Genomic DNA, 17912 nt, shown 5'->3' on the forward strand with positions numbered 1-17912 from the left:
TCGAGGACGCTGCTGCGAAACGGCTGGGCTCCGCGCGGGCGGGCGGCAGAGCGCGCCGCCGGCGCCGGAGCCCAACCATTTGCAGCACCACGTGAGGAATTACAACAGTCCTAAAGTTGTCTAAAAAAAAAAAAAAAAAAAAAAATCCAACAAACTTCGCCCCCCCACCCCGGCCGCCCTCCCCCGCCGCCCCTCGCCCCGCTGCGGCTGCCCCGTCCCCCCATCCCCATCCCGCCGCCCCCGCCCCGTCCCCTCCCCACAAAAAAATCTCGAAAAAGTTACGGCCTTCGCCGTTCAGCCAGAACGTTTGCCATTTCCAGGTCCGAGTGTGCTGCCGGTGTCCGCTGGCCTCCCCTCCCGCGGGTGTGAAGCCGCCGCGCGGCGGTGCTGCTGCTCCCGGTCACAGGGGTGCGAAGGGGTCGGGTGGTCTGTCCGGAGGGCGGTGGGAAGCGGAGGCTTTTATCCCAGGTACCAGGACTGCAAGGGAAGCAGAGGCCCGGTGAGCTCGCCGCGCCGCCCGGCCGCCGGTTTCGCCGGCTTTTCCCCCCCCCCTCCTTCCCACCGCCGCTTCCCGCGGGACGCCGGGCCGGGCAGAAGCCCTGGCGGGGCGGGAGGAGCTGCCCCGCGGCCGGGGCACTCTGCCCCCTCGGGCACGAGCACGCCGTGCCCCGCTCAGCTCCATCCCTCGCCTACGGATCGCGTGGCGAGGCTTAAGCAGGCCGTGATCGAGCGAAACGGCTCTCGTGGGAGAGGCTGATAAACAGAGAAAGTTCTTCCAGGCTCTGTGGCGCGGCGCCAGGCCCCTGCTCCCAGGCAGCCCCACGGCTTTGGGCCGCGGCGGCCACGGCGGGCCTGGGGTCATGCACCATGGACCATGCGCTGTGGACCATGTGCTATGGATCACCCACCATGAGCCACGGACCACGTGCCGTGCAACATGTCCCATGGACCATTCACCATGTGCCATGTGCCATGGGCCGTTCACCATGTGCCATGGACCATGCGCCATGGACCATGCGCCATGGACCACGTGCTATGGATCATCCACCATGAGCCACGGACCACGTGCCGTGCAACATGTTCCATGGACCATTCACTGTGTGCCATGTGCCGTGGACCATGTGCCATGGACCGTTCACCATGTGCCATGGACCATGCACCATGGGCCACGTGCTATGGATCATCCACCATGAGCCACGGACCATGTGCTGTGCAACATGTTCCATGGACCATGTGCCATGTGCCATGGACCATGTGCCATGGACCGTTCACTATGTGCCATGGGCCACGTGCTATGGATCATCCACCATGAGCCACGGACCATGTGCTGTGCAACATGTTCCATGGACCATGTGCCATGTGCCGTGGACCATGTGCCATGGACCGTTCACCATGGGCCATGGGCCACGTGCTATGGATCATCCACCATGAGCCATGGACCATGTGCTGTGCAACATGTTCCATGGACCATGGGCTACGTGCCGTGGACCATGTGCCATGGACTGTTCACCATGGGCCATGGGCCACGTGCTATGGATCATCCACCATGAGCCATGGACCATGTGCTGTGCAACATGTTCCATGGACCATGGGCCACGTGCCGTGGACCATGTGCCATGGACCGTTCACCATGTGCCATGGACCATGTGCCATGGACCATGCGCTGTGTACCACACACCATGCACCATGCGCCATGTGCCATGCACCACGCGCCGTGCCCTGTGCATCGTGCGCCGTGCACCACGTGCTGTGCTGTGCATCACGTGCAATGCACCAGGCGTCATGCGTCGTGCACCATGCGCTGTGCCCTGCACAGTGCGCCGTGCACTCCGCATCGTCTGCCGTGCACCATGCATGGTGCACCATGCGCTCTGCACCATCGCCGTGCGCCGTGCACTGAAACACTGAAATCGCTGCTGGGTTTCTGCCCAGCACCGTCGCTCATCGCCGCAACTGGAGCGCTACGGGCTGCTTTGGGAGCGCTGGAGGCGGCCGGGCCGGCAACCACGCAGGTCAGCAGCAGGGAGGAGAGGGGTTAAAATTCAGCCCCGTCACTCAAGTATCTACCGCACAGGTCCGAGGGGCTGCGGCGCCGCTGGCCCGGGCCGGGGGCTCGGGGCCGTGAGCTGCGCCGGCCTCGCGAGCCCCCTTCGCCTTCCCAAGCCGACGACCGGGGGGAAAAAAAAACCCAAATCCCCGCGCCGGCGCTGCGCCCGCCGCGGCTCGGATCGCTAGGCCGCGGCGTCGCGGCGAGCGGCCGCGCGGGACGGCCGGCAGGGGATGCGCGCCGCCGCCGCCCGCCCGCCCGTCCATCCGTCCGTCCGTCCGTCCGTCCGTCCCCCCCGCGCTCCTTCGCGCATCTTGCTATTCAGCCCGCGCCTCGCAGGCAAGGTTACCCCCGCGCGGCTCCGTAATCCTTCACTGAAATGGGCTTTATTGATTGCTCTGGTCTATTGTTCCCTTTTCAAGTCCCCCAAGTTCAAGTTCATCCCGGTGTTACATCATGTCTCGTTGCTACGAGCAACCAGACAGCCCCAGACGTGACTGTCATTAGCAAGGAGCGCGCGGCCCCCGCCGGCCGCCCCAGCCGCTCTGACGTCGCAGCCCCGCTGCAAGCGCCCCGCGCTATTTACCCTGCCTAATTTATGACCTCCCCGGCGAGGGGGACCCCCGCTCCGAAAACCAACACTGTTGTCTGTTTAATTAATCTGTCTTCCTCTGGCACTTGGGAAAGTTAGACAAAAGGGCTAATTATTGCGCGGCGTGCCCCGCGCTTTGCTTTTTTATTATATATATATTTTTTTGGGGGGGGGGGGAGCTGCAATTTGCATGGGAAAAGCGGCCCCACTTCACCCCTCCCCGCAGAAACACCTTCCCCCCGCCCCCCCCTTCTGCCCTATTGACATTTCGCGAAATACTTTAGCTGCTTAAGGGAATTAGAAAAAAAAAAAAAAGAAAAATCTGATGTGAATGTAACTCCTTCTGAGTTGGTATTCAGTAACACAAATCAACTCATGACATGTTTAAATTTAAATGCTAACCACACACTCCGAGAGTTACTTTAAAGGTTAGTTTTTAATCAATAGAAGTTGCTGACTCTGGAGTTTTTCGCGGCGCAGTGCAGCGCTGGGGCCTTTGTCTAGCGTTCGGCTTTCAAACTTTTTTTTTTCCTCGAGATGATTTTAGCAATGATTTGCAGACACAGAGTGCTATTGTGCTCCTGACTAGCAACATGTCAATAAAGGAGTAGAGTTACCATGCACCAGGGTGTCAATATGACTCCTGCAGACACTGCTCAGGCTTAATACCAAGGAAAAACTTAATTAACCCTTGCGCGATCAAGCCGGGCTGCCAGGGATATTTTTTTAAACTTCCGTGCTGGGGCTCCGCGCTGCCTCTGCTGAAAAGCGGCTTTTAGAGGATCCCGAGTCCGAGCACCTCGCAAACAGCTGCGTCGCGTTGGCCGTCCGTGCAGCTCCGCTTTGATGAAATGTTTTATGGGCTGTGGCGGCAGGACAGCACGGCGGAGGGTGCGTTTCCTCCCCAGATCCCACCAGCACCGCTCTCGGGATGCCGCTTTAACTTAGAGCGTCTCACAGCTGAACGGCGCGCACGGAGCGAGCCTCCCTCCCTGCTAATCATTTTAATATTAAGATCTCATACGCCCCGCAAGCCTCCTATGCGTGCCTGCGTCCTGCCGGATTACGGCTGACGAGTCCCGTTGTCCCGTGGCAGCACCTGGGACGCGTCCCCGCCGGCGAGGCGTATATGGATCTCACAGCTGTGCTTTGTCGAGTTTTTTTTGCACGACTGGGTGGTTCAGGGCAAAAGAGGAGCCCCGATCTGTACTTGGGGAGTTTCGAAATGTTTTCAGACCACTGCTCGACGTGGTGCTGCCTGCGCTGTCGCTTCTAGCCTACGTGCACGTTCTGCCCCTTCGCGTCCCGTAACCCGTCCGGCTGCACCCCGATGGACGACAGCGTATTCCGTTTCTTAATTTAAATCTCCATTTAAATCATGTGCAAGATCTCAGTATGGTCAGGATAATAATATCTCCCTGCGTTTTTATAGGAGAGCCAGTATTAGATTTCCTGTACATGTACTTGTGCAGTACAATTCGACTAGTGAGTTCAGAGCTAAACGAATCCGCTGGAGCTAAAGGTCCCACGAAATGACTGCTGCCCGCTTGCCGGTGCAGCGAGAGGGCTGTATTGTCCTGCAGAGCATCTTGCTGTCCTCTGCTAGCCTTCAAGGTGAAACATCAAAAAGAATTCTGCAGTCCGGTACGAGATCTTAGCTTTCCTTTCTCCAGTCAAATGAAGAAGTAATCTCATCAGGTTGAAAAGTGCTGACTAAGGATTTAATAAAGTGCCTGCAGATGTGTGTCATCTCTAAGGTATTCAACTCATGTAATGCAAAACAGTTCCACACCGAATGTGCTTATAAAATTCCATTTAACCATTGCAGAGCTTATTTTACTGTTCTCGGAGGAGTATTATCACACTTTTTTTTTTTTTTTTTTCTAATTTACAGCATCATGAAAGTTGAAACTCTATACTGCCAGGATCCGAGAATCCTCACAGTAGTAAGGTTTTATGAACCATAAACAATATCTACTTGACTGAATCCTAAACAGGAAGTCTGAAATGGCAATTATGCTCCTTTGATAGTGCAAGTCTATTTGTTTCTTGTGCTGTTCCGCAGATAGCCCCGGCGCGCAGAAATCCCGAAGCAGCTTCCGACAGTCGGCTCCTTTGTATCGGAAGGGCGGCTGGGAAACCCTCCGCGACCCGGGACGTTCAGAAGGGGAGAGGCTGGAAGAGCCTCACTGACTTCAGGGCGGCGGCTGCCGGAGAATCAGGCCCACTGTTCATTACCATCCTCTTGCTACGACAGCCCTGCTGCGTGACGGGCTTCGTCCGCCGGCGCCCGAGCCTCATCGCGCGCTCTAACGCGCGCAGAGAGTCAAGCGAGAACTTGTCAGACCGACGTCTACCTGCGCGTCGCCCGCAGAAACAACGAGACCTTTCAGCTCGCACGGAGAAAGCGGAGGCTGTACAGCAGCCCTATCTGTTTTTCAAATTAAAAAGTTAAACAAAAGTCCTCCAGGGCAAAGTTTAACGCTGCGGAAGGAGGTTGTTAATGTGGAATCCAGAGCTGGGTGTGACAGTTGGCTTATTTCTCCAGGCGAGGCAGGTTATTTAAGGACATTCGCACGTTTGAAACTCTGACAAACTCCACGCGTAGGGGTTTTTTCTCGGCAGAATCCACTTTGGGCTAAGGCCGGGTCCGCACGGGCCGTTTTCGTTAGGTGTCAGCCTCGCTCGGCTGCTGGGGTGGCACAAGGAGCCGGTGCCGGCAGGGCACGGGCCGCCACCGGCGCTTCGAGCGGCGCCTTGCAAACGCCTGCCGGGGCCGCGGGAAAAACATCCAGCACTGATAAGAGCTGAAATTAAAAAACAAAAGAACAAAAAAACGAGTGCAGCTTGAGAGCTTGCGGGCAAAGCAAGCTCGGGCAGCAGAGCTGAACGGGCGCCGCGGCTGCCGGACACCGGTGGGAGCTCGCCGCGGCGAATTTGGGGACCGCACCTCCGTCATCTCCAGAACTTGAAGGCAATCAAAAACATTAACTCCAGGAAGGCGAATCGGGGTAGCGAGGCCTTCTGGTTTCAAAGGCAAAGTGAGAGTGTTAGCAGCTCTGTAACCAGCCAGTGCTTTAGATGTTACCTTGCGAAAGGTCCCAGTAAGGCTCTTCCCACTTTGAAACTAGGAGGCCGAAAATGGGCCTCTGGTAGGCTTTCAAGCGGGCTGTCCCTGGGGCAGAGCTAGTGGTGCTTCAGCTTCGAGAGGACTCCCGAAGCTAAAGGAACTGCGGCTGCTTTACCCCTCGTCTGAATTTGTCCCACTTCTCTACTGCTTTCTCCAGGCATGAAATTCGATCCTACTGTGCAAACTGAAAGGTGAATATTAAAGACAAGGTCACCTTTGTGCCTATAGAAGTTATTTTCTTCGAGCTGGGATTAATTATTTAGTAATTATATTTTCCAAAATGAAATACCGAAAGGGACAGAAGTAGCATGTTGGTCATCCCCAAAGGGACATAAAACAGTGAGTGAATCTTCTGCTTGTCCAAACTCCAAACATGGGAGAGTCGCGTGCCCCGCTACCAGCATATTTGTACTGTCTCCAGGAAGATAAACCCCTTCCCGGGGGGGACACTAGTCTCCAGGCGATGTGTACAGTAGCTCTGCCTCCAATAGCTTTTGTGAGAATGCCAACTGTGGCAAACTGCATTAAATTATGTGCAATAATTTTGTAATACGGACCTCTGCCTGCTGACTATTAAAAATGTATAGTAGTCCAAACCACGTCTCCCCCGGGACCCACAAACTCTCTTCAGGCAGGATTTCTGCTCGGGTTCAAACCTCAAGTTGGGAATTGCTAGTGTTTTTAACCAAGTCACCCCCAAGCCTCCCAAACCTATGAAAACACGCTAATACAGTAACTCCTGCTGTTGCTCCAGACAACTGAATGTTCCAGTAAAGTGTCCCAGCTGGCCCCAGATGTTTCTTAAGCACAAAGCAATGCTCCGAGCGTGAGCCCCCCTGCCGTCGCAACCTGAGCAACAGCGGATTAAAGACGGACTGCGCCGCGACACACTCGCATTTAGCCCGCGTATAATACAGTAAAGACTTCTCAGTGGCAAAAGCTTGCAGTGTAAGCCGGCACGCAGAGGAGCAGCCTGGCGCTCTGAATATGATGTATAAATTATGTATGGGAACTTAAGATCTAAATTAGAGCTGCAGGAAGAAAACTTCCCCTTTGCTCGGGCTCGAAAAGAAAGTTCGCTCACCATGAGGTCATTTTTATGTCAGGATTTCGGTTTAAATTTTTTGCTTTCGGGCACACGAGCTTCGTTTTGCTTCGGGAACGTTTTGTCGGTCACAGTCCCCACCCCTCCACCCCTCTCACTTTTCTAAGTAGTTAAGCCAACGACTTATTTATTACTAAACGCATTTTGAAACGTGCACAATAACTTCTAAACTTTATGTCGCACGCTGCAAACTCGCTGCAGCGATGCTAAACCGTAACCCTTGCTGTTAAGAAAAGAGAAAGGATAGTTGAGGGGGAGAGAGAGAGGACAAAAAAAAAAAAAAAGGAGAGAGAGAGAAACAATCCCATTTTGGTTTTTGTTAGGGGACGGCATACTACATAGATCAGAGACTTTTCAAAAAATAAAAACCCCCACTGTACACAAAGCACAGGAAAATGTGAGGAAAAAAGGGAAAACCTAAAAGCAGCTTAGAATGTGTTAACTCTGCCATTCTGTCAGCTTAAAGAGTATTTTATGCTTGATCAACAGCTCTCTTTTATTATGCTTTTCTTTCATTCATTCAGGACATCAAAGCGCAGCACCACCAGTGTACCTGATCTACCAGAAGAACTTGTAAGGGTGTTCTAAAGAAACGGGGGTATTGGGAGCCAGACACCCCTGCGGACAAGGCAGTTCAAAGAGAATATTTCAACAATGATTACATTTTGTAAATCTTTGTACGAGAGACAGCTTATTTCCTGCTTTTTCATGAAAAATAGATGCTAGCCATTAAAGTGAGCCCGCAGTATGGAAGTTGCTTGAGATCTGAGGTGCAGCAAGCGGATTAGGCGGGCGGCGGGCTGCAGCGTTGGAGGGGGACGCGGGCATCCGCCGGGGCTTGTGGCTGCCGTCGGCTTCGCGGCCCGCCGCGCAAACTTTTTTGTGTGTTTGCTCGACCCGGCGGCAGAGTTAAGACATCCGCAAAAGCAAAACGAAACAAAAATCGGGGCAAATGAGGCTCGGAAGACAAATGGCTGCAAAAAGCTTTTTGCATGTTTGAAAGAAAAAAAAAATTATATATTTTTCATAGCTGCATCCTTGCAGTACTGCCGCGATTCGCGGCCAGCCGTTTCCAGCCCCGGAGACAGTGCCGAAGCGCAGCGCGCACCACCGAGCCAGCTGTTTACTTTTCAAAGCCCGTGGTGGTTTCTGCATTGATAAACTATATAACCTCACACACAGAAGGGATTTTTGCTCTGCCAGACCTCAGGCCTCTGCCCTGCTCTCTTTATGTGCCGTCACGGAATAAAAGTGGTGCTAACGCAAACCCTGAAATAACAGCTTGCTCCAGAAAGGACATCGTCGCGGATATTTCCTGAGCAACTGCCAACAAGAATTTGCTTTCTTTCTTTTTTTTTTTTTTTTTTCCCCTTTCCTGCCCATTCATCCTTCCGAACTTGGGCCACAAGCGGAGCCCGAATTGCACGGCGGTCACCAGGAGCGGCCAGGCGGGCGACGCGGGGCTGCCGCGGGCTGGGGCGGCCGCGCCGTGCCCGGCCCCGCAGGATCGCCGCCCTCCGGCGTAGCCCCGCTGCTGCGGCCGCTTGTGCGCGAGAAAGGGAAAGTATCAATGCATCACAAAGCAGCAGAAAGATAAAAAAACATCTCTAAAAACTGCCATGCGCTTCACGTGGACTACCGCAAAGTAAACACGCTGCAAAGAGCTTTGCAAATTCTGCCCTCTTCGTGCCTCTCCTTTCAGCCTGCCCCAGACTTCATTCTTCTCGTAGTTTACCAAAACGCCCGGCAGTTTATACTCCTCGCATTAAATCTCACCTATTTCTTTCCCTCTATGAAAGAAAACATGTGTCCGTATTTGGATCTCCTTATCGCTTTGCCTAACGTGTTTGCAGCCAAGCGCTGGGACCAGCGCAGCGCGGCTCGGCAGCCTCCTGCCAGGAGAGCCGAGGAGCCGGGAAGCCCTCGGGGGCTCCTTTCCCGGGCTCTCTCCCCCCCGGCCTCGCGTTGTGCCCGGCGGCGCGGGAGCCACCGGCCCGCCCGCCAGTTCAAGTTCAGGTTTAAGGGAAAGGAGCCGCTGGCGGCAGGCGGCCGTCCCTCCCGCGCGGCCCGGCTGCGCTCCCCGCGCGCCCCGTTTCCAGGGCCCGCCGGAGGAATGCGCCGCCGCCGGAGCCTGCAGTGCTTTCTCAGGCGTCCCAGACCCAGCGCCCCGAGCTTCAAGCTGCAGCATTAAAAAGTTTCCACAGAGCTGCTGCAGAGCGAGGGAGGAAAGGGGGGGGGGAGGGAGAGCGGGAGAACAATATCGTCTTAATTGTCTCTATATAGCTCTACAGTTAAAGTATTACTTTTTAAAGGGGCATAATTTATTCCGGAGGCACGGTGTTATAACAACCAGTACATACTTTCACCGCGGCGTAACCCGCTCTATTCTTCTTTGTGCTCCCTGGTTTTGTTGCTTTTGCAGAGCTCCCAGTTTGCAAGTCCCCCATACTGTACTTAACAGTTTTATTCACTTTCAGCCAGCTCCTGCAGCCCTCAAGCCAGCAAAACTCGCACGGAGCCTCGGGAGTTTTGCCTGCACGAGCACTGCAAAAATAATCTCCTTAGAGCTGCCGTTTGCAGCAAATTTCTTTACTTTTATTGCTCGAGACAATCGGAGAAAGTCATCCAAAACAGAAAGAAAAGCGAGCCCCGCGCGGGGCCTCCCAAGTTAGGTTTGCAGCTAGACGGCCCGAACACACACACACGCACACACAGGCACGCACGCACACACAGAGGCACGCACACACACGTGCACACAAGCGTGCGCACAGGCGCGGGCACCCCCGCACGCGGCGCTCCCGCGCCCCCGGGGAGCGCTCCCGGCAGGCGGGATTGCGCTGGAGGGCCCCGCGTGCAAGGGGCTCGGGGGGCACCAGCTGCTCTGCCCGAAAGCTGCTGCAAAGACGCTTTGCTTTGGACCGTTTGGGGCACAAAAGGTGGTTTTCAGGCATTTTTGCGGCTGGCGGTTTGTGGGCGAAGCAGAAGCCCGGCACCTGGCTGACACCGCGCGTGCAGAAACGGGCAGGGGCGCGTGGGTCTGGGCCGTCTCCGCAGGGCAGGAGGAGCAAGGCCGCGGCAGCCGCTGCCCGGGGAAATGCCAACAACCCCCCCCCCCCCCGAAAAGCACGCCCGTCCCACCTCGCCCCGTCCCGTCCCCTGCGTCGGGAGGCGTCCGTGCGTCGACGGGCCGCGACCGAACGACTGCGTTATTTCTGCTGCGCCTTACCGGTGCGGAGCGGCAGGCAGAGCGCGTTACGGCTAACGATCAAATCTGGTAATACTCATTAAACGATCTCCAGTTAATTAATAGTAACAGAGAAAACAGACAAAATCCCAAATGTAAACCTTGAACTTAAAACCAAAAGGCGCCTCTTTGCTTTTACGAGCCCTCAAAGCGAGAGCAAATCTCCGTTGCCCCGAGAATTAGAGCTCCCCTCCACCTTCTTGCTTTTTTTTTTTCAATGTTACTACTTTTACTCCTCATATTCCTGAAAAAAACCCTCCAACTCCTACGGGAGAAGAATCTAAATTCTATTTTGACCGCTGCAACATCAACAGACTTGTTAGAGCGGTTAGAGTTACCGGGACAAACACAAGGAGTGGAGCCGGCGGAGTCTTCGTTAGGGGGAACGAACCAGCCAGCTCATGTATACTTTACAGATTTAGCTTACAAGGCTCGTAAATTGGAAAAAAAAAACCCCAAACTAAACCCATCTCTGCATCACTTTGGAATCGCTGAGAGATCGTACGTGCAGCTGCAAAATAAAACTTTCAAAGCTGCATGATCACTGCACTGCGAGCCCTCTCCGTAAAGAAAACGGGAATTTTAACCTTTATCTTCATTCATTTGAAAAAAGACTGTATTTATTATATTTACAAAGCTATAGGCAAAATATGAGCCCAATTAAACAAAAACGTTATTGTATTTCTGAAACAAACTCCTGCCAATAACAAATCTGCCATCTCCTACTCTCATTGACTTCAATGAATGCGCTGTCGGGTCCAATACCATGGATTTACAAAAGCAATCTTTAACCCCAAAGCCGACAGAAAGTGCTTCATAAATAAATAAATAAATAAATAAGCCAAACCAGGAACATTGAAAGTTCCTGCAAAACCTCAGCTGCATTGTTCAATACAGGCAAGGAAGAAAAACATCCAACCTCACATGCAAATTTGGTATCTAACTTTATCCTTTCGTAAAAAAAAAAAAAAAAAAAAAAAAAAGATACATTTTCAATTGTCATGTTTGCAAAACCGTAGTTATAGCACAAAAGCACAAAAAGCTATACAAAGTTGTATAAAGCTGCTTCAAGCAATGCGGGAATTACTGTGTTCAGCCCCAGAGGTGGCTGCATTTTATTGGTAATGATTTTCATTACTCGTATCTCATAATTAAGATCACATTTCATTGGCTTCTGAAACGCATTTAGCTACATCTCTTAGTGTGTAATAACCAGTATTTGTATAGAAGATGTAAGAGTTTGTTCATGCAAGTGAATGTGCCTGAAAAGATTATGATTATAGTGTCAGTACTGTTTTCAAAATTGAGTATTAACAACCAAAGTAACCAAAGGCTACACAGTTGAGCCTACAAAACATGTTCAAATTTAGCCTCTTGATTTCTTCATATTAGAATAAAGATTTTTGGGGATTAAATGTTTCTAGCTATATCTCTATTCAAACTGAATTTGGGGAGGGAGATAGGTGTTAAAGATTTTTTTGCTGTAAAAACAACTGCTTAAAACAAGACAAGAAGACAACCTTTGCTGTTTTGAGCTAGTCATGCTAAAACCAGGGAAAGTTTGAAAGCTAAATCCTGGTACGGCGCTAGTAATCCTAACTAAGAACAGACCCTTTGTTAAATTTAAAATGCAAACAGGCCCTGATTTAACAAAATTGCAATCACTTTGCTGTATCACTTCTTTTGAAGTCCAGATCTCTCTCCTGTATGTAATTTCCATTTTTCTGGGATAATCCAGCACGAGGCGAGGTGATGCTCACTGTCTTGGGAACATGAAATCTATTGCACACTGAAGAGTCCTTCTACGTTAAGAAATGGCCTCTCATCTTTTGGTCCATCCCTAAGCAGTTTAGTATTAAATTCAGAACAAGACAGTCTATTTTGTAAGGTGTTCACTTCTGGAGCTTATTTATTCCTTGACCTCCATGTTAAGGCCATTAAGTAAAGATGACTCCTAGAACAGAGGTAGCTTAATGCCCATCTATTGGAAAGTGCGTAGGGACTGTGGCCTGTAATTTTTGACCTTCATGGTACAATGTGGTCCTAATCCTTTGACTGCAGAATTGTTAAAAAGTATATATGGCAGTTGGCAAAAATCTTAATGTTCCAGTAAATGCAAAAGCCATAAATTCAACTGCTGACCTTTTCCATCCAGGTCACATGTGACACCTACTGGATTTTCTCAGGCTGTGTGGAATTTATAGAGCTCATATAGGTATCAGTTGTGAATGCTGAACTTTCATGAAATGTCTTTCAAAGGCAGTTCCAAAACCCTTGTAAAAAGTCAGTTTGACTTTTTTTAAAGGTATACATTCTACATGCATTTAAAAAGGTCTCATCATGCCTTCTCTGCAAATCTCCAAGGTTATGAAACTTTAGATCTTAAATTACTACGCTTTACAAAATACCAAAATCAGGCTATGCGTGCGATTGTTGTGATTACACGCGCCCGACGACCCCCTTCCAAGCCCAGAGAATATGCTGAAGACCTGCTCACTCCTTCCTTTCCCGTGTGCATCTCTCCGCCCCTCTCCAAAATCGGTGGTATTGATGGTGTACTGTCAGTCAAGGAAATGTGATTTGATAGTATCCTAAAGCAGCTGCAGAAGAAGGGAAGGAATACAAAACCTACTCAGGTCCACACCATGAGTGCGAGATCAATGTTTTCAATAATACGTTTGCCGCCATGTAGCACCCTAACTGTCGCAATTAATAATGTAGAAGGAGCTGATTAACTTAAGTAAAGTGCTCTCCGCTGTGTAAACACATAAAGATCTATAGGGCAAGAGAGGAAAGAAAGAACAAAACGTCATTTTTATATTTTATGTGGACACATTCTTGCTTTCCATTCTGCTCTTGTAACAATTACTGTACTAGCCACTCTGACAGAGTCAATAAATCGATCTGGGACCTGATGCAGCAGTGAGGCAGACTAATCCAATACAGCATTATCTGCAACGGAGGTGGGGCGGGCGCGGGGGGGCAGGAAACCGCCTAAGTCAAGTAAATGCAGTAAGAGGTACATAACTATAATCCTGCCTTGTACGTTTGATTTGCGCGTGCGTGTTTCTAAGACGCCCGTGACGCTGCAGGAGGACACCTGTCCTGCCCATGCTGCACTTGCTGAGTCCCTCTAACACTTCAGTCGGTCCCAGGACTCTGCGATTTGACAGGGATCAGCACCCCGGTCAAATTAACCATGTCAGCAGCGTGCCTGGGGACAGAGCCACAAGGTGCAGGTCCTGGTCTGGTCCCTATTTGAGCATCCTCGGTTCAAGTCCAAAAGAGTGGATGACTCTCTCCTCTGCCATACTTCAGTCAACAACCACTTCACCTCTCAACTGTGCCCTTCACAGCAAAAGCTGCTGCTTTTCCACCTAAAAACAAGTTATAACAAATGTAGGAGTCCCTTTCTGGGTATCTGTGAGTATGGGAACTGTCAGGTTTCATCAGATTAAACAGTCAGTTTGGTCTGATACTGTCTCTGACACTGGCTGGAGTGTTCTCCTTCAGAGGAAAATGCAAGAATCCCTGTAAAGGAGATGGACCAAAATGATTTCGCCTGAGGGGAAGCTTCTGAGCTCTTGCAGTAAGTGGTAGGCCTTGTAAATCCATGTTAGTGGGGAATATGAGATTGGAAAAATAATACTAAAAGAAAGTTTCCTGCTGAATGGAAAAAAGAAAACTGTTTTTTGGCAGAAGTTCTTCAAGCAGGAGAACATAGGCCATTGTTATTATGAAGACTTTTCAATGAAAAGTCAGAAAATCATTGCCTTTTAGAGTAATTGTTTAGCTAAAGAAAGGTTACACAGCTTGTATAGAATTTAGTAAGAAATTAAATCTCTCCAGCTCATTCATCATATTTCTCCATTTGCCAACTCTTCCCACCCGGCCCACACTTGCTTCTTCTCTTTCTTCTCCCCTACTGTGGAGCATAAGTAATGGCCATAAAAACCACAGAAAGGGGGCCTTGCAAACAGGCTTCCTGTTTATTGTGAAGAGGGGGAAAATGCAATAAGTTTAATTGCTTAGTTTGGGAAATTCGGCCATGTCCATTGTAAATAATTGCATGTTATATCTATTGGAAATAGGATGCTTAGTTTCCAAAACGAGTCTGAATTACCCACTGAAGCCTGCAAGGATGAGGAAGAAAAAGCATGGGAAAAAAGGATCCCCCCTACTAGGGAGTAACCCAGGCATTTCTGGACTGATTTGGCTTAAACTCACTTTGAAGATAAGGCCATGTGATGGTACTGACAAGTCTTCTATGACCCTTTATTGTTATAGTGCAATATGTGCTTTCCTCTTCAGGTACACTGATCTCTGCTGCCTTCTGAGAACTGATCTGACAGTAAAATTGCACAGTGTCCCTCCGTGCAAAAGCTCAATTAAATAGGCTTCGTGCACTGAACTGAACTGAAGGGGAAGGGAATGGGGGTTAGGAGTGACTCTAATTCCTGGTCACCTTTGTACCCGCTCTCTGTGGAGCATGCTCTGGGCTGTCAGCAGCAGCTGGGATCAGAGCAGCACGTTTACACTCCTGCAGCACTGGGGACTGGGGGCTATGGAGCAATCATGTAATCAGGGACTCATCAAGACCACACAGCTGCAGGTGTGCTCTGTGCTGCCATCATGGTAGAACCAACTTGGGTTTAGGTCAGTGAAGGATTTGGCCAACATTTCCTTGACTAATCTCATCAAGAGAAGATTGAATACAATGTGACCAAAGCAAAGGCAGAATCTGAAACCTTCCACTTCCCAGGTTCTGCTTGTCCATACAGATAGACACTACGTTTTCTGTGCGTGTGTATAGACCTACATTATGTTTTGAGAGCCATCTCCAGGTCACCCTCAAGATCAGACCTGTACTGCTGCTTCCTGGGCAGAAGGTGAAAGACAGCACTGACATTCACGTCACATATTAGTAGCTTAGTGCCACTGGTCCTGCAGCAGGACACTTTTTTGCTCATGAGTCATAACTTTCAGTGGTCATGGTAGGGCTCAAAATCTCATCTCTCAAGCCTACAAGAGTCCATCCTCCTTCAATGCTTTTCTGCCTAGGCAATTATTTTAAATTAAATGGTTATATACATAAATTTCTCTTTTCACACACTCAAACATTCATTATAATGGTTTGGACCCTGACCTCCCTTTCAGGGCTCTCATTTCATGTGTGTTTCATATATTTCTAGTAGGAAAATGATGTACAGATATACAAGCGTATAGGGCCCACATATGCCCAGGAACAATCTAAAATTAAGATGGCAATTTGGGCACTGTGTAACTTAGCTTGGAGTGTCAGAGGAGAACAACCCTCACTTCCCATTGCTGATCTAGGAAAGTCCACAAGTCCCTGCTAGCTTTGGGAGAAAAGTGGCCCTTGTAACTTCCGGAGCTCTGGGGAGGGAAGCGGTCGCACCCCCAAAGATGTGCCTAGATCTAATCTCTGCAAACTTCTGTTCTTCAGCTAGGAGAGAAGTTACTCCAGCCTTCAAAACATGTTCTGAACATTACACTGTCGTGCTTGCTGCGATGGGCAGAAATAGGAAAAGGGGCAGTCAAGCCTCTGCTTTAAAAGTGGACTGCAATTTAAAGTAAGTTTCTCCCAAATATCTGCATGCTGGCCTAGTTAAAGTTACTTTACGGACTAGGTAGTTCTGAGGGAACTGAACTGGTTTGAAAAATGCTCCTAAATTACTGTTCTTCATTTATGTTCAAACATACGAGGTACATTCAGCCGGCAGGGTAAGTATCTCATGTTCTCCACCTGACCACTACTCTACTCTACACGCCCGAGCGGAGCAATGCCCGGGCCCTGGGGAACAGCAGAAAGAGGGAAGGGTGCAGAGGCAGAAGAGGACAGCCAGCTTGCGGTACTCACTGACACGGCTCATCAAAACGGGCCGGGCGTGAGCCTGGCAGCTCCGCGTCCCTTTCTGATGGTGCAAAGGGCAGGGTGTCGTGGAGGGCACTCAGAGAGAAACAAAAATGGGGAAACCTCCAGAAAGTAAGGCCCGCGTTTCATTTGCCAAAAGTGAAATGCGTGCACTGGTTTCTTTCTTCCATAGGGTGGCAACGAAACCTGGGCACAGAGCAGCGAAGCCGCTGCAGCGGCAGGAGCGCCCGCTCCGGAGCAACCGCATCAGCTTCCTAGTCGAGGGGCTGACTTTGATCTATGACTTCTCCACGGTCTGGGGCCTTGCTACCCCGCCTGAGCCGCCTCCAGCCGAGGCGAGGGCCGTCACCTGCGCCGCCTTGCTTTGAACGACGCCCGGAGGAAGCCACGACTGGCTGTTATCGCAGAAGGACCATCGGCTCTGGAATGTGCCTCCCTCTCTCGCCTGGCAGAGCTCACATCTGCTGACCTACGGGACGTGGCGGGGAGCTCGTTCTTTCTGCCCTGCCTTTTGTTTTAAAGTGCTGCCAGTGAAAAACTGCAGGTTGCAGTTTGTTTTCTGAAAGGGTTGCGGGGAAGTGAAATAGTCTTCCCCTTGTTTCTGGACAAGAAAGTAACTGCACAGTTAGATTTGTAAACGCACCCGAGGCATAAGGTGGCTTTTTAGAGATAAATAAAAGCTTAAGAGAGGCTACAGAGGTACCACTGTCTACCTCAGGAGAGGCAGAGGGCAGCGGCAGAGCCAAGCTAGCAATTTCCTTAAAATACAGTCCCCGTCTCCCCTTTGCTAAGCTTGAGCGCTGCCCCCCAGCTCACCACGGTGCCGCGTGGCTCCTTCACAGCCAAGTCTCCCCGCACGCACTTTCGTAGCTGCTCTTTGTAAGGCTGGTAGCAAGAGCGCGTCCGTGCTTCTGAGTTTACTGTTTCTCGTACTGCTCGTTTTCCTGGGCTCAGATAAGCGTGTTTGATCTGGGGCGCGGGGGGCTCCTCGCAGGTAGCGGGTAGGTTAGATGCTCTGCTTGGCTTTATTGCGGTGTGCTAGATAAAGTGGTGAGCCTTTGGTGTGAACCGCTCTGCGTCACCGGGGCTCAGTCGTGCCTCCAGCAGCGCTGTAGCTGGATGGCTTTAAGGTCCCATCGGGGAAGTGAGAAAACACGTGGCTTGCTATCTTGACCTGACTCTAACTTCAGGGCGGCGCGGAGGCAGAAGTAGGGAGAAGTTCTGTTCTTCTAGAAAACAAGTTTCTTTTTCTAAAAGGAAGGTAAGGGAGTAACTATTTGTTTCTGTGCTTAGCAAAGGCACAGGAACTAACTGGTATAGATCTGCTATGAAGCATGGTAATTTTGGAAAAGGATTTTTAAATTAACCAGATTTTTTTCTGAAGCAGCTGGTCAAGAGGGTGTAAGATGCATTTTCTCTCTTAAACAGGGGCCCATGGCGGGAGGCACCGGCCCCGCAGGCAGGAGCCACGGGACGGAGCCCGCTGGCACGCTCGGGAACGGCTTTTAGCATCCGTGGGACCATTTCCAGGAAGATGCAGAGGAAGGAGGTGGCAAACGGGGCTCAGGCTAGTGAACAGCGATGAGCGGAAGCGGAGCTGTGGCACGCTTATTACTTACAGTTCCCAACACATTTTGTACTACAGAGCAAAATGAGGGCACCAGAGCTCGGCAAACTCGATGTAACAGAGCTAACGGCAGCGGCAACTCTGGCCGCAAGGAACAGGCTGCCAGCAGTGGTACTGGCTGCAAATAACTCCGTGCATGTGCGTACATCCTGTGTTTCAACATTATTTTTTCCTCTTGGTTAGGAAAAACCCCCCCCCCAAACTCAGCGCTCTCTCATCTTTATTGGTGGTGTTGCCGCTGATGGGCCAGTCCCTAATTAGCATGATGGTA

General features: G+C 50.8%; 1 protein-coding gene across 9 annotated transcripts in view; it reads right to left on the bottom strand.

The window, feature by feature from the left end:
- Positions 1 to 250: 250 nt before the first annotated feature.
- The window catches only part of NFIA (nuclear factor I A), a 234484-nt gene continuing 216822 nt past the window's right edge, over positions 251 to 17912 (bottom strand). For all 9 annotated transcript variants that reach the window (XM_062582116.1, XM_062582114.1, XM_062582115.1 and 6 more), the window contains one exon: positions 251 to 477. In XM_062582116.1, coding sequence (XP_062438100.1) covers positions 460 to 477 — 18 coding nt within the window. In that variant the 3' untranslated portion in view covers positions 251 to 459. The remainder of the gene's footprint in view (positions 478 to 17912) is intronic.

The sequence above is a fragment of the Rhea pennata genome, chromosome 8 (assembly GCF_028389875.1).
Source record: "Rhea pennata isolate bPtePen1 chromosome 8, bPtePen1.pri, whole genome shotgun sequence".
Lineage (NCBI taxonomy): Eukaryota > Metazoa > Chordata > Aves > Rheiformes > Rheidae > Rhea > Rhea pennata.